Raw genomic sequence first — 24,923 nt, 5'->3', positions numbered from 1 at the left:
TTGCAACTTCTTGCCACAGAAGTATACAATCCTAAAATAATATTTATATTTGGCCTATCCTCCTACTTAAACGTCCCATCAATTTTATGAATGTCTCCGTCAACATTTATATTAATTAATCAATATTTGTATATGGGAAACTAGGCGATCCCCTCACTTCAGGCGAATTTTTTTCTCTTCTCTAGGGCTTGATAAACACGCCATGCATATTTAGTGCCATAAGATTGAATGCGCATGAAATTTGCGATGGTGGATCGAACGGTTGGCCTTGGTCTTTTCTTTTGGTTTCCTTTCCATTCCACTCCATTTTAACGACGAATACAGGGGAATCTTTTGGTATTTGGTTGGTTATGAAAGAGGAAAAGGGTATCGTGGATGATATAAGGACGCATGTGGCCATGAATATAAAACAACAAAAGTATCAGAATTTACAGCCCTGTGTGCTCAAGTACCGCATACATTAGAATTGCCTCCCCTTTTAATATCCAATCTGATCGGAACACGTATGGCCCCAAGCGAATGCAGAGGCGTGGTCATGCACGAATCACTTTTGACTTTTGATAAAATTTGGGGACCACGCGACCCACCACCGAGAACCTCGCCCAATCGCTGGCCTCCGAGATTAGCTGCTGCGTCATCGTACTCACTTGGATGCAAAATGACCTAATCACCCCTATTCCTTCCCCCGGTACTCTCAACTTTGGTGAGCTCCCCGACACACTTATTTACACGAGTCCTCTCTCCAAAATTTAATTTAGAGATGGATTTTAGATCAAAAGTTTCGAAGTTAAGAACCTCCACCATAGTGAACATGAATAAAAAATAATTTTGAAAGCAAAAAATAATTTTGACACGTATTTAATAGGGGTGGAAATAGGTCGCGTTCGATCGGACGCAGTCATCAACCCAGGATCCAAACTTGGATACCAAAACATAACTTGGGACATATTCCCGACCTAAAATAAAAATTTATATATTTTTTAGAGTAATGATCCTATAGGACCCTCTTCCACCCGTATGTAGGATCTCAATGGATCATCATTAAAGTTGACATAAATCTCTAAAAAAGTTATCACGTGGGTTTGGGATTTGACTTTTATATAGATCCGTACCAAATTTTATGGTGATCCTTTGAGATCCTACACATATGGGTGGGAGAAGGTCCTATAGGATTACTTCTTAATTTTTAAATAGAGTAATGATCATATGAGATCCTCTCCATACCCATGTGTGTAGCACCCCAAAGGATTATTATTAAATTTGACACAGATTCTAAAAAAGTTATCACATAGATGTGTGACTTCACTTTTTTAGAGATATGTATAAAATTTAATGGTAATCCTTTGGAATCCTACACACATGGATATGAAAAGATTTCATATGATCATTACTCTTTTAAATATATTTTATAAATTATAATTCAAAAATAAATTGTGGAACTTGGACCCGGACCTGAGCCCGACCCACCGAGTCCAATTTTTGGACCCATACCCGAACCTTGGTCGGATCTATCTGTCAGGCCCGAGTCCATTACCACCCCATAGTTTTGCACCATCTAATTCAAGTTTGGTGGGACCGCAACCTTTCTTCTGGGACTCATATGTGGAATTGCATCCCAAACATGCATCACATATACATGTATGAAATTGCATCCTAAACGCATGTAGAATTGCATTCCAGACACGTCTGGAATTGCATCCCAGACACATGCTATATTAAGATGGATGAGCTAGGCCAATAATTTTGAGTTGCTATATTAAAATGGATGAGTTAGGCCAATAATTTTGAGGTTGTGCTATTCTCGAATCAAGATGGATGAGTTAGGTCAATAATTTTGAGGTTCTGCTATTCTCGAATCTAGGGCTGACAATGGGTTGGGTGCCTCAACTCGACCGTAAAAAAGTATGGGTCTAGGCCACAAATTGTGGCCCAAGGGCTGGGTTAGGGTTAGCGTTGGCCCGCTCTAATCTTTTTTTTTCTTTTTTTTTTCTTTATTTATTTTCGGCACGACCCCTTGCCATGGGGGACAAGGCAGGCCAGGGCCATCCTGTTGTCCCCCTTAATTGGATCCAATGTAACAAGCCTTTTTGGACGTTGAAAGGTGGTATTATTGGGCCAGTCTCTCCTAAAAAATACTCCTTTCATACCTTCCGCATAAATCCCTATTGGAAAATAATTTTACTAGTATTATTTCCCTATAGGAAAATATTTTTACTAGTATTATTTCCATATTTTATATGCCTCCTTGGGTCGATGATTCACCCACAAACATTGTTTCGACACTAATTATCCGTAGTACACCGAGGATAACACTGAAATTATATGATCAGTTAGTCATTTCATTAAAAGAGGAGGTGAGAATCCTTCTTTAAAAAACAAAAAAATCTAGGGCAGAGAAAAAAATAAGGAGGCGATGAATGAGTATCGGCGGTGGTCGATAGGCGTAACCCATGTGCGAAGGGAGTTAACCGCGGTTAATACTTGGGTTGGGTCGGCGCTTGCCCCTCCCTCTCTGTCTTGCCCTTTTTAAGCTGCTTCTCTCCCATGTTCCTAAGCACAATCAAACTCCTTTCTCTGCAGATAAGGGGAGGGAGAAAAGGAAGGAATCACTCACAAGGAGAGGGAGGCTCTCTGCTCCTCTTTTGTTTTCTATCATTCGGTGAGGCCACAAAAATTGGCACTCATTGATAACCGTCTCTTCCTTTTGTTTCCTAAATAGTTTGTTTGCTTTTTATCGATTTCTTCCCCTAATCTCTTCCTTCTTTAACAGGAAGAACGGAAGAAGGGCCTTTCCTGGGATCACATCTGTTGTTACCATGGCGTCGGGCTTTGGGCTGTGGGTTGGAGTTTTCGCCCTCTTGGCGATGTCTTTCTTCGTGGCCTCTGCAACAACAGAGGGATCATCCATTCTGAGATTGGGGAGTAGGAGCAGGGAGGAGAAAGACGTGAGGGCTATGTATGAGCTTTGGCTGAGAAGAAACAGAAAGGCATATAATGGACTGGACGAGAAGGATAGGAGGTTTGAGATATTCAAGGATAATTTGGCCCATATCGACCAACATAATGCGAACGGGAACTCGACATATAAGCTTGGGTTGAACAAGTTTGCTGATCTGACCAACGAGGAATACAGGGCCCGGTATCTGGGTGTGCGCAACAAAGATGCAGCAGGGCGTGGACTCAGGGATAAGAGCGCTGGTCATCGCTATGCTGTGGGTGTCGGGGAGGAGCTGCCGGAGAGCGTGGACTGGAGAGAGAAGGGCGCTGTTGCTCCTGTCAAAGACCAGGGAGACTGCGGTATGTTTTCTCTTATTCTGCTTTTCAATCAAAGACCAAAAACACAGGAATCGCAGAACGGGGATTCTAGATCTGTGCAATATCTTTTTTGGTCTTTTATTTTATGTTGAGCCTTTTTTTCTCTTAAGAAACTGCTTCTGTTTTTTTTTTTTTTGTATTTTGTTTATTTAATTATTTTTTTTATGGACGCTCGCAATTCTTTTTGGTCTCTTATGTTTCGTTTTAGCCTGTTCGTCTCGCTTAAGAGAGCTGCTTTTTTTTCCTCTAATAGACGGCCGAGATTCAGTGAAGTTTTCTTCTCGCTCTTCGAGCTGTCGAATCATGGCCGTGCACACACTGAACCGCGCATGATACACGATTGGCTGAACTCCCCGGTAAAGGTGTGGCCATTTATGCATAACGAAACGCATGGTTAGATGTGAACCGCTCCGTCCGTTATGTTTAGTTGGATGTGCACCGTATTTGGTCACAATGTCTCCATGGGTGATTTGCTAGTTTTGGTCGACAATTGGTTGGTTCTGAATTGACTGTTGTTCACGGTTAGTGGGAAAAGTTAGTAGTGGACTGATTCTCCGCAGCTCTTTTTATTTTCTTGTCCTTTGTTATTTGCATTTTCCCAATCTTCACTTATTATTATTAATTTTTTGTTTGGCATTTTTGCTCATCTTCACTTATTTTTTTTAAATCACCTCTTAAGTTTTTCTATTTTTTATTTTTATTTGTCTTTTTCTTTTCGCATTGTTCTTTTTGCTGTTGTTAATATGGAATTTTGTACTACTCAATTTTTTTTTTTTTTCGGCTTTTTTTTTATTTTTCTCTAGCAGTTTATTTGACGTTTTAGTTCATTTGACATTTTTGCTCTTATTTTTAGGGTGACCTTTTTATAAGGTGCTCACCTTGTAAAGGCCTGCCACTAATTTTTGTCCGAAGATGTAGGTAGAACAATTATTAGGAAATAATCGAGTTAGAACGGTAGCTATGAGTGCTACATATGGTCTAATGAGAGGAATGGAAAGTGATTGACACGGGAGCTCCTTGAAGTGTTCTGGTTGGCGAAGCTACTCTCGGACGAATTTTAACTTTCTTGGAGAACCAATTGATAATTTAGGTCATGTAGATACTCGCATAACATCTCCTATTCATAGATCTGCGCCTGCCTTTATACAGTTAGATACCAAATTATCATCTTTGAAATAGGCATTAAAGTGGTGGATCTTTTAGCTCCTTATCGTCGTGGAGGAAAAATCGGGCAATTCGGGGGAGCTGGAGTGGGTAAAACAGTACTCATCATGCAATTGATCAAGTTTATAATGACTTGAAAGTTTTGTCACAAGGTGAACTTGGAGATCAAGATTGATCAATAGAATGTTTTCTAACTTTGGACCGCTCTTTTATACTAGAGTTTAAACTTTTTCCTATTTATATTTCTAGTTTGTGTACCTTGTTCTTTTTATGTCACCTCGTAGTGGGTTTTTGCTTTTTTTTTTATTTAATATTTTCATAAAATGTGTTCTTGGGAAATTAACGAAAATATCCTTCTAATATTAAAAATTATAAAAATACAATATTTTATTTTGTAATTTATGTAAGTCCCCTACAGACTTGTTCGGTGCACAGCAGCGTCAACTGCAATGGATCTTTTAGATCTAGCCATGCCTGTAGCAGTGGTACCTACCTAAATCACAAAAAGAAAGAATTTAGTCTTTTTGTAATTCCAAAAACTACAGGAATATTGCAGATAATTTCCTTTTGTTCTAGTATGTGTCACTTATACATTAATTTGTTAATTGTTCAATTGATTTGCCTCAAGGGTACTTTGATTCGCTGGAAATCTCTCCATGATACACCTCTCTTTACCCCTCTCTTTCTGTATAGAGGCATGCACCATTGGTGCACGCCTCCTCTATCCAATGAAACAAACATGGAAAGCAGTGGCAGAGGGAGATTTCCTACAAAAGTAAATATACCCTAAGGATTCTGTTGATTCCGATGTCTTTCAAAAGGGATATTTTTTGGGTTAAATTCGAAAGGGATCTTCTCTTGAGGGATATTTTTGTTTGTGTCAAATCAGATTCTTCTCCTGTTTTTTCTGGACTTGCTGCAGACACTCTTTCTTTCTTTATTGTTCGTTAATTTTGATGCTCTGGACTTACTGCGGACACTCTTTCTTTCTTTCTTGTTCCTTAATTTTGACTCTGTTGGTAGTGATCCTGATCCCTGGTGCAAGGGATCTTCTCTGATGGATGATCTTCCATTGATTGCATTGCGTGAAATCAAATACTCTCTCCTTTCTGGACTTACTGAAAAACATGGGCTCTTTCCTTCTACGGGAATTTAAACTCTCTTAACAATGTATGGGTCTTTATCTTATCTTCATGGATCTCTTGAAAAACTCTCTCATCTTTTACAGTTAAAGGGAAACTATACCATACACCCCTGGCCCCTGTTGTATGGCATGTACCATGCGCCACTTGTATATGCCATGGACCCCTTGGTGTATAGCTTGCACCCTTCGTTCTCAATTACAAATGATGGAGGTCTTTGGAATTATCATGCCTAACCTACCAAATATAGTTTTACCCACATAGTAGTGATTGCAAAGTTTTTAATTTTTTCACATAATACCTCTAAATAGTAGAATTATGGGGCATCTTTGTATTTTGTCATTATACAATCATTGATTGGAAGGTGTGCATGTGATTCTTGAAGGATACCTAATTAAAGTATATAACATGTATGCTACTCTTTGACTCGATCCCTAACAGGGAGCTGCTGGGCGTTCTCAACTGTTGCTGCTGTGGAAGGGATAAACCAGATTGTGACCAATGATCTGATATCCCTCTCGGAGCAGGAGCTTGTGGATTGTGATACTTCTTACAATGATGGATGCAATGGGGGCCTCATGGATTATGCCTTCCAATTCATCATAGATAATGGTGGCATTGACACCGAGGAAGATTATCCTTACAAGGCCAGAGATGCAGTCTGTGATCAATACAGGGTTTATATCATTCATCTTTTCCCGTTTCTTCGGAATTCTCTTTAAGTAATGGGAAATCTTTTTATTGACGAGCAAGTTCTTGTTATTATTACATGCACTGCTGATGATGGATGGTTATTGCAGAAAAATGCACGTGTTGTGACCATAGATGGGTATGAGGATGTTCCCGAGAATGATGAGAAGGCTCTACAAAAGGCTGTTGCTCACCAGCCTGTTAGTGTTGCCATTGAAGCAGCAGGCAGGGATTTCCAGCTTTATCAATCTGTGAGTCTTATAGATCCATCCATGCATGCATACCAAATCCATATCATTGCTAGGTGCCAACTACTTATAAAATATGAAACTACTACTTCCATGAGTATGTATATTTAATATTGTTAGTTGTGAGTTCAAAATAAAATTTAATCTGCCCATTTTCTTTTTACAAATTTGGCAGGGTGTATTCACTGGAAGTTGTGGCACTGATCTTGATCATGGAGTCACAGCGGTGGGTTATGGAACAGAGAAAGGTGTGCATTATTGGATTGTGAAGAACTCATGGGGTGGCAGCTGGGGTGAGTCGGGATACATAAAGCTTGAAAGGAATGCGAAGAGCAAGACCGGGAAGTGTGGGATTGCCATGGAAGCATCATACCCCATCAAGAAGGGCGATAACCCCCCCAACCCTGGGCCATCTCCCCCATCTCCAGTGAAGCCGCCCACGATGTGTGACAACTACTACACTTGTCCAGAGAGCAACACCTGCTGCTGTGTTTATGAGTACGGTCCGTACTGTTTCTCATGGGGTTGTTGCCCACTGGAGGCAGCCACATGCTGCGCCGACCACTACAGTTGCTGCCCCCATGACTATCCCATCTGCAACCTCAATGCTGGCACCTGCCTTGCGGTACATTCCCACTCAAACTCTCTTACGTTATGTTGGAATTGAATTTAACACTCAGTGTTCATCTTCCTACTTCACAAGCCTCGCTCTCTCTCTAGGTTTGCTATGTATTATTATTGGTATCTCTGTTATCTATTTACCAATCCGTTCAATTTACTGTATTTGCTCTGTTGATATCTGTTTTCTGTCTTTCTATTCAGTTCAGTCTTGTCTGCGAGGTAGGAAATTATAGGGCTTTTTTTATTGTGTTTACTCTGTTCTATCTATTTACCTATATATTCAAGTGAGTTTAGCCACCTGAGATATATATGGTGGATTATGGTTCATCTTTTAGTTGCATTTTTGTTTGGTATAATCTAGCATTTTGAATGCCAGAATTGGCTCTGGTCTCAGCTATGTCCAGGTCGAGTCTGCTCACTGATTCTTCCAAGTGCTTGGTGAGTCTGGCTGAGTTGGCCTTAAACACCATTACAAATTGTACAAAATCAGTTAAAAAATTGCATGAAAATAAGTAATATTAGTAAATCAAAATTATTATGTATATTGATGAAAGAGAGAAAACTTATACTTATTTTTTATAGAGTTCAAAATCAAAGGAAAAATTATTGTTCTATTAATCTGCAAATAGAATCTTGATGTTGTTGAAATTAAGCTTAGATTGATGTACATCCTATTGTTTTTTGAAGAAATAAAAAGTATTTATATGATTACAATAAAAACCATGTGATTTACAAAACATCAAATTTTTTACTAGAATCAATCGATGTCAAAGCAAGTATCTATGGTAGATCTACCCTACGAGTCTCCAAGACAAACCCCGAGGACGTTTTGCATTGGGCTTTGATTCCACAAGGTCAGAGGCTTCTGAAAGTTCTTGCAGACCCAAAATTCGAAAATTGTATCCTTTCAAATCCACAGAATCAGTATTCTCCATATATCAATCTTGATTAATCTCCAAAATCAAACCACCAAAGATTATTTTTATTAGGTCCAAATCAAGGATATCTGAGGCTTGCTGAAAGCTCATTCCAGCCCAAAATTTGGCAATTGAATCCTCCTTTAATATCCCATAAAGATCAGTAGATCTTTCAAAAATATTTATTTATGGATTAGGCAAGAATAAAGGTCGAAATTTGAGCTGAAATACCTTCCGTTGGTTAGAACTTTAACATTTTTGTCCTGCCAACTAGAAAAATTTTGGACTGGTAGAACCTGGCTGCGTGGATCAGGTCTCAGAAACTCATCCAAGTCTGACCATAAATTGGATGGATCGCTATAGTGAACCGGCATAGTGAACTGGTGGGGTTTTGCAAAGGGTACCCGATTCAGAACCACATGAAGGAGCTTGAGCAATTCCATGCCAGAGTCACCAGAGTTTTTCATCAATATCACTTGTCATCTGGTTCTCTCCATCAATCAATTCGTCTGTTGTTGTGTTTGAGCTGAAGGCTAGATGGATGCGATATAATTCAACTTGATTGTGTTTGCTTGGTTCTATCTATCGATCTATTTGTCTATTTGGATATTTAAGTCCTTCTAGCCATGCATTCAAGGGAGTAAAGTCCAGTCTATGCAACAGATAGATTATTTTCCATCTAGTAAATTATTTGTTTCCTTTGTTTCTATTTATTTATTTGTCACACTGTTCAAGTCATCACGGTCTCTTAATTGGATGGATTGTTGAAACATTTATTTCTTGCTCTTTGATTCTATCAATATGTGCTTCGCTTAATTTGTCTTGTTTGGTTACAGAGCAAGAACAGCCCTTTTGGAGTGAAGGCTCTGAAGCGCACCCCTGCCAAGCCATACTGGGCCTTAGGTGGTTCTTCTCAGGGCAAGAGCAGTGCTTGAGCATCACAAAAGGAGCAATAATTCTTATTGGGTAGATTTAATTCTTCCTCTCATTCTGCATGCTGGACCCGCCCCATCCTTTGTTTATAGATGCTGGGTTGGCTTGATGGATGGTGGGGGTTGAAATCCTTCTGTAATTACTCTTTTCATGGCTTGTTGGGGATTTAGTATATAGGATTAGGATTGCATTACCGCTACAATATGACGGTACTAAATTATCTCATTTATGTTTCGTTCTCTTTGATGATTGGGTTATTAACTTATCAATGATGGTGATGTAAGTAGTACTCCTTATGTTATGTTTGGTTTCTGAGTATTTTGATTTTTCCTTTTTGCTGGCTGAGTTGGTCGGAGATCTTTCATATCGATAGCAATGGGCAGCAGTGGTGGATGCGGCATTAAATCTCAATTATTACATAATTTTTGAGGTTTTGTTAAGGATAGTTTAGATTATAGTTATCGAGACTTTGTTTAAAGAATAATGGACTTATGAGATCCTCCCACAACATGCGTGTAGGACTTTAAAGGTTCATTATTAAACTTGATATAGATCTTTAGAAAAGTCAAATTTCACACTCGTGATAACTTTTCTCATCATTAAATATGGTATAGATATTTAAGTCCAATTTCATATTTATGTGATAATTTTTTTAGAGATTTGTGACGAATTTAATGGTGATCTTTTGAGTTTTTATATACACATGGGTGTGAGAGGGTTTCATAGGATCATTACTCTCGCTTAAAACACAATTTTTTAAATCTATTCAAAACTCCGGGTTTTTCAAAAGATTTAAAAAAAAATGTTTCTTTTTTCAATATAAGCAGGATAAATCTGAGTTTTATCTTAATCTAAAAAAAGCTTTTAGAAAAAAACTTTTTCCCTATAACTTTGTGTTTTCATTAACTTAATTTCACTATTAATATCAACTTTGTTTTTTCATTAATTTAATTTCATTGTTAAATATCCTTGAGAAAAGTGTTTAAAGAATGCAAGCACTATATTTTTCAAAAAATAAAATATCAAAACAATTGTATATCTCAAAAGAATAGATCAAAAATAAAATATCAAAACAATTATATTTCTCAAAAGAATAGATAGAGTTAGAACGGGGTAACCCTGTGACTTTTTTTTCTTGTAAACCCAGAGAGCCCTTATAAAGAGCAAAATAGAGATTCAACTTATATTAGGTCCTTGTAAACCTAGAGAGCCTTTATGAAAAGAGCAAAAGAGAGACTTAGGTCCTCATCAAGAGCAAAAGAGAGATTCAACTTATATTAGGTCACGGTTTCACGGTTTGTCTGAAATAGGATTTTTTATTTAATTAATTTTTTAGCAAATTGATGTCTTAGAATTAGATTTCATATGCTTTTTTTCTTATGTTTGGTAATAATGTTATATTTCATATGAACTTAGTTCTCTTTCGTATGGTACTATTTGAAATATTATAAATAACCCCCAAGACTAGACTTAAGCAAATTACCCCCAATCAAACTCTTTTTCATTTTTTTTTTTTAAAATACAAATACCCTCTAAGTAAAAAGAAGTACTAGTTTTTTTATGAAAATACCTTTTTTTTGTACATAAAAATTTAATTATGGCCAGACATTCACGTGGGCTTACAAGGGCTGCTAAACCACTCTTTGACATTGTCGGACTGCATGGGCCTATTTTCGGACCGCTCTTTTGCAGTACCGGACCGCATGGGTCTATTGTCGGATCGTTCTTCGTTAGTGTCAGATTGCCACTTGTACTGTCGGACCGCCAATGTTATTTACCGGATAGACATTACAATGTCGGATTGCCAAAAGAATACGTTGGACCACTTTTTTGTGGGAAAGAGGAGAGAGTAGCGTAGGTGAAAGTAAGGGCGGGTAGTTTAGTGGCACGATCCCGCCCCTGATCACTGTATCTAACGCGACGACGGGTGATCGAACGCGGTTCTGTGATCCAATATAACGTTTGTCACTCAGGAAGGAGTGGACTCCACACCTTTATTTTCGGTAATTGAGCAAATCATGGAAAAGAACTAAAGCCAAAACTTACGCCTCTATTTTCGGTAATTGAGCAAATCATGGAAAAGAACTAAAGCCAAAACTTAACTAGCAGAAGAGCAAAGAAATTCCCAATACCAAAAATCTTTTATATAAAATTCTTCAAAAATATTACATTTAGTTCAGGGCATCTAGGCCCAAAATTACACATATCCACAAAGAATAAAAACCTAAGGCTAACAGCCCAGATGCACAAACAAAATTAAAGCACATTCTTTGAGAAATCTAGCTTCGACTTCCCACCGTAAGACACGAACTCCAAGCCCTGAACCTGTCGCTATCAATCTACAAGGAGAGGAGAAATAATGGAAAGAGCTATACCGCCTATTAAGCAGGTCTAGTGTTATGCATTATCATGATTCGTGATTCTATCTATGTGTGATAATAGTTCAATCCATCAATATGAAGTCATAGTTTGACATATATGAATATCAAGTTAAGACATCGAGTGTGAACATTTCATTTAAACGACAGTTATCATTTAAATCAGTGAGATCACAAGCATTTGATCAGTGAATTCATTAATTATTCAATCATTGCAATACCAAGCATTCCTTTTACAGAAATTCAATTCTTACCCATACCCTCCCTAAATTACCTACTCTTGCAGTAGACGCCCTATCCATCTGGTTAAGCCAATCCCATTGCTTAAGACCTCCACCATCATACAAGAGGGAGGGCAATGACAAGTGGGTTAATCCACTTCGTAATACCCTCAACACACTCACACAGTCTCCAGCGGGCATTGGGGGTTCGATAGGCCCTTACCTTGCAGGGCATCAATCATTTCATGAATCTAGGGTGCGACCCTCTATCCTCTCCCTCCACCCTTTCCTATCATTATACAGGTTAGGGGATATGCCGACATCACTTTCCTTACTTATGATGAGTGTCCCATCGCGTAGCATGCAATATCATAATAGTATCCACTACCGATGATTGTCCCACCGCGTAGTGACCAATATCAATATAAGCAGTGGCCATTCGTCACAGTATTATAACAGTATCTACTAACGGTGACTGTCCCACTGTGTAGTGGCCAATATCAATATAAGTAGTGGCCATTCCTCATAGTATCATAACTGTATCTACTACCAATGAGTGTCCCACCGCATAGTGGCCAATACCAATATAAGTAGTGGTCATTCATCACATTATCATAACAGTATCCACTACCGGTGAGTGTCCCACTACGTAGTGGCCAATATCAATATAAGCAGTGGTCATTCATCACAACATCATAATAGTCTCCACTACGGGTGAGTGTCCCGGCGCGTAGTGGCCAATATCAATATAAGCTCCATCATACATGAGGGAGGGTAATGACAAGTGGGTTAATCCACTTCATAATACCCTCAACACACTCACACAGTCCCCAGTGTGCATTGAGGGTTCGATAGGCCTTTACCTTGCAAGGCATCAATCATTTCATTTCATTTCATGAATCTAGGGTGCGACCATCTATCCTCTCCCTCAACCCGTTCCTATCATTATACAGGTTAGGGGATATGCCAACATCACTTTCCTTACTACCGATGAGTGTCTCATCGAGTAGCAGGCAATATCATAGCAGTATCAACTATCGGTGAGTGTGCCATCGCGTAGTGGCCAATATCAATATAAGCAGTGGCCATTCATCACGGTATCTACTACCGGTGAGTGTCCCACCGAGTAGTGGCCAATATCAATATAAGAAGTGGCCATTCATCATAGTATCATAACAATATCCACTATCGGTGAGTGTCCTACCGTGTAGTGGCCAATACCAATATAAGTAGTAGCCATTTATCACATTATCATAACAGTATCCACTACTGGTGAGTGTCCCGCCACGTAGTGGCCAATATCAATATAAGCAGTGGCCATTCATCACAATATCATAATAGTATCCACTACGGATGAGTGTCCCACTGCGTAATGGCCAATATCAATATAAGCAGTGGCCATTCAATGCCTCGTTACGAATGAATCACATTCTCATCAGTCAATGCTTCATACAAATGAATAATATTTCATCATAACATCATAGCATTTAGCAAAAGATATTTATTTCATAAGCATTTACAGGGCATTTACGCATAAGTCTTTTCAATCGCATTTGGCTTCATTATGAACTCATTTCATCAATATTACGCTTGTGGCCCCTTTCTCCTCACACAATGCAGTCATATGGCATCATTCGCATATCTTTATGGCATTCGCATGAGATTTATCATATGGCATTCGCATTTATCATATATCAAGACAACTTAGTATCGTATGGGCATACAATTGATGTAGTGACATGTAACAGTGACATACCTGTCTTTGCGAGGGCGTAGCTCTTGATTTAGGGGGAGTTTCAGGATGCCTCAAACATGAAACTTTGAGCTAATACACAGACCTTTACAAAAACTGTTATTTGAAGGAATTTGGGTACCGTTTGATGGGTCAATAGCTCAGTACAAAGTAAGCATTAGTTGCTGGAAATTTTACCTGCAACAGTGTGCACCAATGTATTTACGCATTTCAGGTCATAATTAAAAATCCGTGGGGAGTTTCAAAAACTTCAAAACATGCAACTTTAGTACATTCACATACCTTTCCAATGGCCGTAATTTCAAGGTTTTTGGACACAATTTCCTAGGTCAAATGCAGTGCCCAAAGAGGGCCACAGTTGCTGAAAATAACATCGACTTTGAGCAGTGTCATACCTCAAAATTTTAGGCCACATCTTGTCATCCATGCAAAATTTTATCATGACATAAAAAGTAGACTTAAAGTAGGCATATATGCCTTTCGTTTGAGGCTGATTTGGCCCCATTTAGACGCCATTGAGCCATCAAACACTTTGTTGCAAGACAGTCACAGTTCTGAAAATTTTTATTCATAAATTAACATGCTTTTAAAGAACACTTAATATTTCATGGCCAAGGTACACTTTGGGCGTGGAACCTTATTCATGTTAGCAAGCCTCCCAATGAGCCATGTCATGAGTTTCCATAAATAAAAAGGATCATAAATGTGGTAAAAACAGTCATGGCATTGAAAAGCACAAAAACTGAAATTTCAACCTCATGCTAACCCATTCATGCTTCACATTCTTCATTCTATTATCTTACTCATTCTAAATATTTGTTCTTTACATAAACTATGGATGCATAGAAGCTAAATCCACTTACCTTGACTCCGATGGTATCTCAAATGCATACTCACGACCATCATGGGCTCTCCTTAGCTCCAGTGGGCTGTCTTCAAGGGGCAACAGTGAACTTCAAGAGAGAGGGAGAAAAGTTGAGAAAATGGGAGAGATGGTACTGCCCAAGGGAGGGAAAGGCTTAAAAATGAGAGGGTGGTTGGAAAACATTGTGGCTGACACAATCGCACACGGCTCTAACACGTACGGGACGGTGCTGTACGATTGACCAAACACACACGGCGATGCCCCCAGCCAGCGTTGTTCGCTCACACTGTCGATGATGCTCGCTTACACAGTCGGCACTGGCCCTCCACACGCTCCGCTGCCTTCTCACGCGTGGTATTGCTCTTCTCTCTCTCTCTCTCTGTCTCTCTCTCGCTACTAAAGCCGTGATAGGTGGTCTTGAATTCACAGACAGCGATGGGTCTCATTACACAGCCGGTGCTGGGCTTCCTTTACACAGCCGGCGCTGAGTTTCCTTTACATAGTCGGCATTGAGTTTCCTTTACACAGCCGGTGCTGGGCTTCCTTTACACAGCCGGCGCTGAGTTTCCTTTACATAGTCGGCATTGAGTTTCCTTTACACAGCCGGTGATACCTCTTCTCTTACTCAGTCAGCGTTGCTTCAATCGGTGTTAGGCCTCTGCCTCACTTTCACTTGTCATGCGCATCACTGAACTGGGAGAAAATTGTGGCCCTTACATCATCCCCCCCTTAAAAAGAATTTTATCCTCAAAATTATATCAATATTAACCAAAAAGGTGGGGGTATTTCTCCCTAATCTCATCCTCGCGTTCCCATGTTGATTCTTCCCTTGAATGATATTGTCATTGTACTCGGACTAGGGGAATATTTCTTTATTGCGCAACACTTGTACTCTCCTGTCTAAAATCCCAATTGGTTGTTCAACGTAGGTCAAAGCTTCCCTGAGCGGGATTGGTTCATACTCCAAGACATGGGATGGGTCAAGCTGATATTTTCTCAGTAGTGATATATGGAAGACATTGTGGACGTTGGCCAGTTCAGGTGGCAGAGCAAGTCGGTAAGCCATGCTTCCCATTCCTTCCAGGACTTCAAAAGGTCCAATGAATCGTGGGCTCAATTTTCCCTTTTTACCAAATCTCATAACACCCTTGGTTCGTGATACCTTCAAGAAGACCGGATCCCCCACTTCATACTCGAGGTTTCTCCGGCGATTATCGGTGTAACTCTTTTGCCGACTTTGGGTTGTATTGAGCCGCTCACTGATTAAGGAAATCTTCTCGGAAGTCATCTGAACTACTTCGGGCCCTAATAATATTCTTTCGCTCACTTCATCCCAACAGATGGGCGACCTACATTTTCTTCCATACATGGCCTCATAAGGTGCCATCTAAATACTGGCTTGGAAACTGTTGTTGTAAAAAAATTCTATCAGAGGTAGATGGTCTTACCTACTTCCCTTAAAGTTAGTAACACACGCCCTTAACATGTCCTCCAAGGCTTGAATCATTATCTCTAACTATCCATTTGTTTGGGGGTGAAAGACGGTGCTAAATGTAATTCTGGTCCCCAAAGCTGATTGCAGACTTGCCCAAAATCTGGAGGTGAATCTAGTGTCCATGTCTGACACAATACTGATGGGCACCCTGTGCAATCTCACAATTTCTCTGATGTACAACTGAGCTAGCTTATCTAGAGTATAGGTCATGCGGATTGGTAAGAAGTGAGTAGCTTTGGTTAATCGGTCCACCACGACCTAGATGTTGTCATGCCTTGCACTTGATTTTGGTAATCCAGAAACAAAGTCAATCGTTATGTGTTCCCATTTCCACTCTGGTATGTGTAGGGGTGGCAGTAGTCCAGTAGGTTTTTGATGTTCTGCCTTCACTTGCTGACACGTCAAACGATTAGCGACGAACTATGCCACATCATGCTTCATGTTGTTTCACCAGAAGGTCTTTTTCAAGTCCTGGTACATCTTTGTACTCCCTGGGTGTACCGTGCAGCGGGAGTGGTGTGCTTCCTCTAGGACAACCCTTTTTATATTCTCGTCATTAGGAACACACACTTGGTCCTTAAACCTTAACAAGTCATCATTGTTCATATAAAAATCATCATTTCCTTCCATTTTCTATTCTTCAAGGATTTTTATCAGCTGGGGATCTCCTTTTCAGGCCACTCGGATTCGTTGAAGGAGTTGGGGTTCCATCCTTAAACACGATAACATTCCTTCCCCCTCACTATGGGGCTGAGATGGGTGCCACTCCACCACAGCCTCTAATAGCTTCATTTTTCGAACCAACAAATGTGTCATAGTGATCACAACTTTTTGACTCAAGGCATTGGCTACTACATTAGTCTTGCCTGGTTGGAAATCAATTGTACAATCATAATCATTCAATAAGTCCATCTATCTTCTTTGCCTCATGTTCAGCTCTTTCTGGAAAAAAAGGTACTTGAGGCTCTTGTTGTCAGTGAACACCTTAAACTGGCTCCTTATAAAGATAATGCCTCCAGATTTTTAACGCGAAGACTATTGCCACGAGCTCCAAGTCGTGAGTGGGATAGTTCTGTTCATGTGGCTTTAGCTGCTTGGAGGCATAAGAAATAACTTTACCCCTCGGGCAAGGCTAGTATTGGGGCTGTGATTAGTCTCTTCTTAAATTCCTAGAAACTCCTCTCACACTCCTTTGACCATATAAATTTTGCGTTCTTCTGGGTCAGTTGAGTCAGGGGAAGTGCTATATTTGAGAATCCTTCTACAAAGCGCCTATAGTACCCTGTCAGTCCCAGGAAGCTACGAACCTTTGTCACATTTTTTGGCCTTTCCCACTGAAGTACAACTTCGATCTTAGAGGGGTCGACCGTGATTCCATCCTTAGAAATAACATGCCCAAGGAAAGCCACACTGGAGAGCCAAAACCCACTCTTGCTCAACTTAGCATATAATCTTTCTGGTTTCAAAGTTTGCAAGACAATCCTTAAATGTTGCTCATGTAATTCCCGACTCTTTGAATATACCAAGATATCATTGATGAAAACCACTACAAAGTCATCTAGGAAGGGTCTCTAAACACCCTATTGATCAAATCCATGAACACTATGGGGTGTTGGTTAACTCAAACGACAATATTAGAAATTCATAGTGACCATATCAAGTTTTGAAAGCGGTTTTTGGAATGTGTCCCCCCTTGACCTGCAATTGATGATAACCCGATCTGAGGTTAATCTTCGAAAATACTTGGGCCCCTTGGAGCTGGTCAAAGAGGTCATCAATTCTAGGGAGAGGGTCTTATTTTTCACGGTCACTTGGTTCAACTACCTATAGTTAATGCATAATCTTAAGGACCCATCCTTTTTCTTCACAAACAAGACTGGTATTCCCCAGGGTGACACACTAGGTCGGATGAACCCCTTATTCAATAATTCGTGCAACTGCTCTTTTAACTCTTTTAATTCTTTTGGAGCCATTGTATATGGGGCTTTGGAGACGGGAGCAGCGTCAGGTACTACATCTATCTTAAATTTGATTTCTCTTTCTGGAGGTAGAGATGACAGTTCCTTTAGAAACACCTCAGGGTATTCTTTTACTACTGGTATCCCTTCTAACTAGGACTGAACACCCCGATTCTCAACCACATAAGCTAGGTACCCTTCACACTTCTTAGTCAGAAGGCGACAGGCCCGGAGGGCAGAGATGAGGTGCAGTGGGGAGTTGTCCCTAATTCTCCTGAAGTGTATTTCTGCTTGATCGGGACATTTAAAGGTTACCGTCTTCTCATGGCAATTGACGGTGGCATGGTGTGTAAACAACCAATCCATGACTAGAATCACATCAAAGTCTTGAATATCTAGGTGGATTAGATCCACAGGTAGGTCGTATCCATCAATCTTAAGGTTACACTGCCTATATACTCTATCAGTTTCTATAAAGCCTCCCACATCTATACATACTACTAAAGTATAATTGAGACATGCTAGTGCAACATTCATGTAAGGGGTAAAATGGTGGGGTGCAACAAAAGAGTGAAAGGATCTAGAGTCAATTAAGACTTTAACATTACTATCACAAATTGAGAGCATACCTCTGATCACCGAGGTGAATGCCTTGGCCTCTTGTTTAGTGAGTGTGAACACTCGTCCTTGGGTCTTCGGGTGATCCTCAGCCTTCATCATAGGGCAGTCCCTCGCCCAATGGCCAGGTTTGCTGCATTTTAGACATACATTCTTCTTCTGGTAGCATTTCACGGCAGTGTGATTGCTTCTCCCACAATAAATACAAATCAGGCGTCGGTCAGTGTCCATATTGCCCGAAAGACTCTTCGGGATTCTCGGGTTAGGTGGGTATGGCTTCCCTCTGGTGTTTCTCCTCGAAAACTATTGTGGTTTCTTCCCAAACCTTCCCCATGGCACTGCTTTCATTTTTCCTTCCTTCCTTAACCTACGATCCTCGCAATCTTTTTCCATCTTCAGAGCATGGTCTACCATCAGGGTGTACGAATTTATATTGGCTGACATTACTCTACTCCTGATATCTGATCGTAAGCCCCTTTCAAATTTAGCCGCCATTCATGCCTCGGTATTGATGTGGGGTGCATACTTAGAGAGTTCTGCAAACCGGGCGGCGTACTGTTCAACAGTCATACTCCCTTGATGGAGTTCGATAAATTCGACTACTTTCCTTTCCTTGACCGAATCGGGGAAGTACTTCTTGTCAAATGCTGCCAAGAAGTTTTCCTAGGTGACCTCGGTCGCTAACTCCCTCCAAGTCTGCTTCACTGAGTCCCACCAGTACTCTGCCTCCCCTTCCAGCATAAAGGCCCCTAGCTTAACTTTTTGCTCATCCGAGCAGTATAGCACCTTTAAGATCTTTTATATCTATTTCTTTCACCTCTCAGTCTTCTCCATTCCTCCATGCCCCAAAAAGGTTGGGGGTGCCATTCTCCTAAACCTCTCCACGAGGCTACTGTCATTCTGCTCAGGTGCAGGAGTAGACTGGGCTGACATCGATTCTTTCATCATTTGAGTCAGAGCCTCCAGAGTCTTATAACACTCGCAGAGTGCCTCAGTGTTGTCATTACTGGAACTCGTGTTGTGGGTACGAGCTCTCGACATCCTTAACCTAGTCACAAGAACACCCAGTCACTTGTCCACCCCAAAACTAATCTAAGGACTCTCCTAAACTTCCTAAGCTAAGAATCCTATCTTGGCCGCTCTGATACCATATTTGTCACGACTCCGCCCCCGACCACCATACCTAATGCGGCGTTGGGCGATCGAGCACAGTTCCGTGATTCAATGTAACGTTTGTCACTCAAATAGGAGTTGACTCAACGCCTTTATTTCGGTAATTGAGCAAATCATGGAAAATTACTAAAGCAAAAACTTAACTAGCAGAAGAGTAAAGAAATTCCCAACACCAAAAATCCATTATATAAAATTCTTCAAAAATATTACATTCAGTTCAGGGCATCTAGGCCCAAAATTACACATATCCACAAAGAACAAAAACCCATGGCCAACAGCCCAGATATACAAACAAAATTTAAGCACCTTCTTCGAGAAATCTAGCTTCGACTTCCCGCCGCAGAACACGAACTCCAAACCCTAAACCTGTCGCTATCAATCTACAAGGAGAGGAGAAATAATGGAATGAACTATACAACCCAGTAAGCAGGTCTAGTGTTATGCATCTATCGTGATTCTATCTTGTGTGATAATATTTCAATCCATCAATATGAAGTCAAAGTTTGACATATGTGAATATCAAGTCAAGACATCGAGTGTGAACATTTCATTTAAACGACAGTTATCATTTAAATTAATGAGATCACAAGCATTCGATCAGTAAATTCATTAATTATTCAATCATTACGATACCAAGCATTCCTTATACAAAAAATTCAAATATTACCCACGCACTCTCTAAATAACCTCCTCCCGCAGTAGAGGCCCTATCCATCAGGCTATGCCAATCCCATTGCTTAAGACCTCCACCATCATACAGGAGGGAGGACAGTGACAAGTGGGTTAATCCACTTCGCAATACTCTCAACACATTCACACAGTTCCCAACTCGCATTGGGGGTTCGATAAGCCCTTACCTTGCAAGGCATCAATCATTTTATTTCATTTCATGAATTTAAGGTGCGACCCTCTATCCTCTCCCTCAACCCGTTCCAATCATTATACAGGTTTGGTGATATGCCGACATCACTTTTCTTACTACCGATGAGTGTCCTATCGTGTAGTAGCAGTATCCACTACCAGTGAGTGTCCTACCACCTAGTGGCCAATATCAATATAAGCAGTGGCCATTCATCACAATATCATAACAGTATGAGTGTCCCAAAACGTAGTGGCCAATATCAATATAAGCAATGGCCATTCATCACAGTATCATAACAGTATCCACTATCGGTGAGTGTCCTACTGCGCAGTGGCCAATATCAATATAAGCAGTGGCTATTCATCACAATATCATAATAGTATCCACTACCGGTGAGTGTCCCACCTCGTAGTGGCCAATATGAACATAAGCAATGGGAATTCATCATATTATCATAACAGTATCCACTATCGGTGAGTGTCCTACCGCATAGTGGCCAATATCAATATAAGCAGTGGCCATTCAATGCCTCGTAACTAATGAATCACATTCTCATCAGTCAATGTTTCATATAGATGAATCATATTTCATCATAACATCATAGCATTTAGCAAAAGATATTTATTTCATAAGCTTTTACAGGGCATTTACACATAAGTCTTTTCAGTAGCATTTGGCGTTCGTTATGACTCATTTAATCAATATTGCGCTCGTGGTCCCTTTTTCCTCACACAATGCAGTCATATGGCATCATTCACATATATTTATAGCATTCGTATGATATTTATCATATGGCATTCGTATTTATTATATATCAAGACAACTTAGTGTCGTATAGGCATACAATTATTGCAGTGACAAGTAACAATGACATGCCTCTCTTTGCAAGGCCGTGGCTCCCAATTTAGGGGGATTTTCAGGATGCCTCAAACATGAAACTTTGAGCTAATACACAGACCTTTACAAAAATAGTGATTGGAAGGAATTTGGGTGCCGTTTGATGGGTCAATAGTTCAGTACAAAGTGAGCATTAGTTGCTGGAAATCTTCCCTGCAACAGTGCGCAACGACGTATTCCCGTATTTTGGGTCATAATTAAAAATCCGTGGGGAGTTTCAAAAACCTCAAAGCATGCAACTTTGAGTACATTCACAGATCTTTCCAATGACATTAACTTTAAGGTTTTTGGACAGCATTTGCTAGGTCAGAAGTATTGCCCAAAGAGGGCTACAGTTGCTGAAAATAGCAGCGACTGTGAGCAGTGTCATGCCTCGACATTTTAGGCCATATCTTTTCATCCATGCGAAATTTTATCATGCCATAAAAAGTAGACTTAAAGTAGGTTTACATACCTTTCATTTGAGGCTGATTTGGTCCCATTTGGACGCCATTTAGCCATCAAATACTTTGATGCCACACAGCCACAGTTATAGAAATTTTTATTCTCAAATTAACATGCTTTTAAAGAACACTTAATATTTCATGGCCAAGGTACACTTTGGGCGTGGAACCTTGTTCATGTTAGCAAGCCTCCCTATGAGCCATTTCATGAGTTTCCATAAATTAAAACGATCATAAATGTGGTAAAAATAGTCATTGCATCGAGAAGCACACAAACAGAAATTTTAACCTCATGTTAACCCATTCATGCTTCACATTCTTCATTCAATCATCTTACTCATTCTAAATATTTGTTCTTTACATAAACTATGGATGCATAGAAGCTAAACCTATTTACCTTGACTCCCACGGTATCTCAAATCCATACTCACGGCCTTCATGGGCTCTCCCTAGCTCCATTAGTGGGCTGTCTTGAAGGGGCAAGAGTGAACTTCTAGAGAGAGGGAGAAAAGTTGAGAAAATGGGAGAGATGGTGCTGCCCATGGGAGGGAAGGGCTTAAAAAGGAGAGGGTGGTTGGAAAACACTGTGGCTGATGCAATCGCACATGGCTTTGATAAGTACGGGGAGGTGCTATATGATTGACCAAACACACACGGCGATGCCCCCAGTCAGCGCTGCTCGCTCACACAGCCGACGATGCTCACTTACATAGCCGTTGCTGGCCCTCCACACGCGGCGCTGCCTTCTCACGCGTGGTATTGCTCTTCTCTTTCTCTCTCTACTCAGGCAGCGCAAGGTCTTGAATTCACAGACGACGATGGGTCTCATTACACAGCCGGCGCTGTGTCCTCTCTTACACAACTGGCGTTGGGTTTCTTTTACACAGCCGACGCTGAGTTTCTTTTACACAGCCAAGGCTGAGTTTCCTTTACACAGCCGGTACTGAGTTTCCTTTACACAGCTAGCGATATCTCTTCTCTTACTTAACCGGCGTTGCTCCAATGGGTGCTAGGCCTCTGCCTCACTTTCCCTCGTCGTGCGCATCACTGAACTGGGAGAAAATTGTGGCCCTTACATTTAGAATTTTTTTATTTTTATTTTGGGCTAGGAGTATTTGTTAAGAAGGTATATTTTGGGGTAAAAAGTGAGAAAAAAAGTTTGGTTAGGGGTAACTTGCATAGAAAGTCTAGTCTTTGGGGTTATTTGTAATTTTACGTAAATTATTTGGGAATCTACCATCTGGAATCTGGAATGTAAGCTATTTTGAACTTTTAATTATTACAGATATTATTGAGAAGGCATTGATAATTATCTGATGAATACAATATCTTAAAAATTACCTATTATAAGATGATTACTAAGAACCAATCTCATTAAAAATCCAATAACTCTCTTTCTCTAAAACTCATTCCTCTCTCTCTCTCTCTCTCTCTCTCTCTCTCAAAAAGCTCCTTCTTTCTCTATAAACCAAATCTCCCTCTCTCTCTATTTCTAAAAACTCATTATCTCTTTCTCTCTCTAAAAACTCATTCTCTCTCTAGAAACCCAATCTCTCTTTCTCTTTCTAAAAACTTATTCTCACATTCTCTCTCTAAAAACCCATTCTCTATTTAAAAATCCAATCTCTCTTTCTCTCTAAAATATATTCTCTCTATAGAAATCCAATATCTCATTCGCTCTCTTTCTCTTTCTAAAAACTTATTCTCTCATTCTCTCTAAAAATACATTCTCTCTAAAAATCTAATCTCTCTTTTTCTCTCTAAAACACATTCTCTCTCTAAAAATCCAATATCTCTTTTACTCTCTGAAAACCCATGATCTCTCTAAAAATCAAATAGCTCATTCTCTCTCTAAAAACCCATTTTATCTCTAAAAATCTAATTTTTCTCTCTCTGAAACATTCTCTCTTTCTCTCTCCATAAAATCTAAGTCTCTTTCTAGAAACCCAATCGCTCTTTCTCTTTTTAAAAAAACTATTCTCATTTTCTTTCTAAAAACCCTTTCTCTCTCTATAAAATCCCAACGTCTATATCTAAAAACATGTTGTCTCTCACTCTAGAAACTCAATCTCTCACTCAAGAAACCCGTTCTCTTGCTTTAGAAATCCAATCTCTCTTTCTCTCTCTAAAAATCCATTCTCTCTCTAAAAACCTACTCTTTTTAGAAACTCGTTTTCTCTCTCTAAAAACCTATTTTCTCGCTCTCTAGAAATTCAATCTCTCTTTCTCTTTCTAAAAATCCATTATCTCTTTCTCTCTAAAAATCCAATCTCTCTAGAGACCCAATCTCTCATTCTCTCTCTAAAAACTCAATCTCTCTATCTAGAAACCCGATCTCTCTCTTTATAAACTCATTCTCTCTAGGAACGCAATCTATCTTTCTCTGTAAAATCCTATCCTCTCTATAAAGGAAAAGTTTATATAAAGATGCAACCTTATAATATAGAACTACAGATGCACCTCAAAAATCCATCGGAAAAGGTAATTTTAATATTGAAAAACCCTTTGATTGATCATCGAGATGTATGACAATAAAAAATAAAAAGATTTTAAGTCTCATAAATAATGCATTTTACAACATATTATCTACACTGTCCACTTTCAAGATTTTCATATATTTATAGATCTACTTGATTTCAACCATTTTTGAAATTTAAAATTTTATAATTAGATGTAAAAATAGATTTTGAGATAATTATAAGAACATTTTACATTGAAATTATATACCATGATAAAATTTGAAAGTTCACCTTACCTCTACAGCTACGGATGCATTCGTATGCCAACTGCACCCCTCTATAAAAAACCCATCTCTCTTTCTCTCTTTGAAAACCCATTCACTCACTCTCTTTAGAAACTCAATCTCTCTTTCTAGAAATCCATTATCTCTTTCTCTCTCTAAAAGCCCATTTTTTTCTCTAAAACCCATTCTCTCTTTCTCCCTATAAACTAACACTCTCTCTCTAGAAATTCAATCTTTTTTCTCTCTTTAAAAATCCATATTCTCTCTCTAGAAACCCGGTCTATCTTTCACTCTAAAAACTCAATCTCTCTCTTTCTAAAAATCCACTCTTAGTAACAACGTAATCTCTCTCTCTCTCTAAAAACTCATTCTCTCTAGAAACATGATATCTCTTTCTCTCTTAAAAACCCATTCTCTCTCTACAAATCCAATCTCTCTTTCTCTTTCTAAAAACATATTCTCTCTTTGGAAACCCAATCTCTCTCTC

At 39.6% G+C, this 24,923-nt stretch overlaps 1 protein-coding gene across 1 annotated transcript; it reads left to right on the top strand.

Moving 5' to 3' along the window:
- The first annotated feature begins 2,556 nt into the window (after window positions 1-2,556).
- LOC18445017 (cysteine proteinase mucunain) lies at window positions 2,557-9,348 on the top strand. The gene is made up of 6 exons (XM_011629024.3): window positions 2,557-2,659; window positions 2,771-3,297; window positions 6,063-6,298; window positions 6,422-6,562; window positions 6,735-7,184; window positions 8,934-9,348. The coding sequence occupies exons 2-6, from the start codon at window positions 2,817-2,819 to the stop codon at window positions 9,030-9,032; spliced, it is 1,407 nt and encodes a 468-aa protein (XP_011627326.1). The 5' UTR covers window positions 2,557-2,659; window positions 2,771-2,816; the 3' UTR covers window positions 9,033-9,348.
- Window positions 9,349-24,923: the final 15,575 nt, after the last annotated feature.

Source organism: Amborella trichopoda, chromosome 13, assembly GCF_054954075.1.
Source record: "Amborella trichopoda isolate Santa Cruz 75 chromosome 13, AtrichopodaSantaCruz75HAP2 v2.0, whole genome shotgun sequence".
NCBI classification, from domain to species: Eukaryota; Viridiplantae; Streptophyta; class Magnoliopsida; order Amborellales; family Amborellaceae; genus Amborella; species Amborella trichopoda.
Note: the sequence above shows the minus strand (reverse complement) of the source record. Positions and strands in the feature narration are given on the sequence as shown.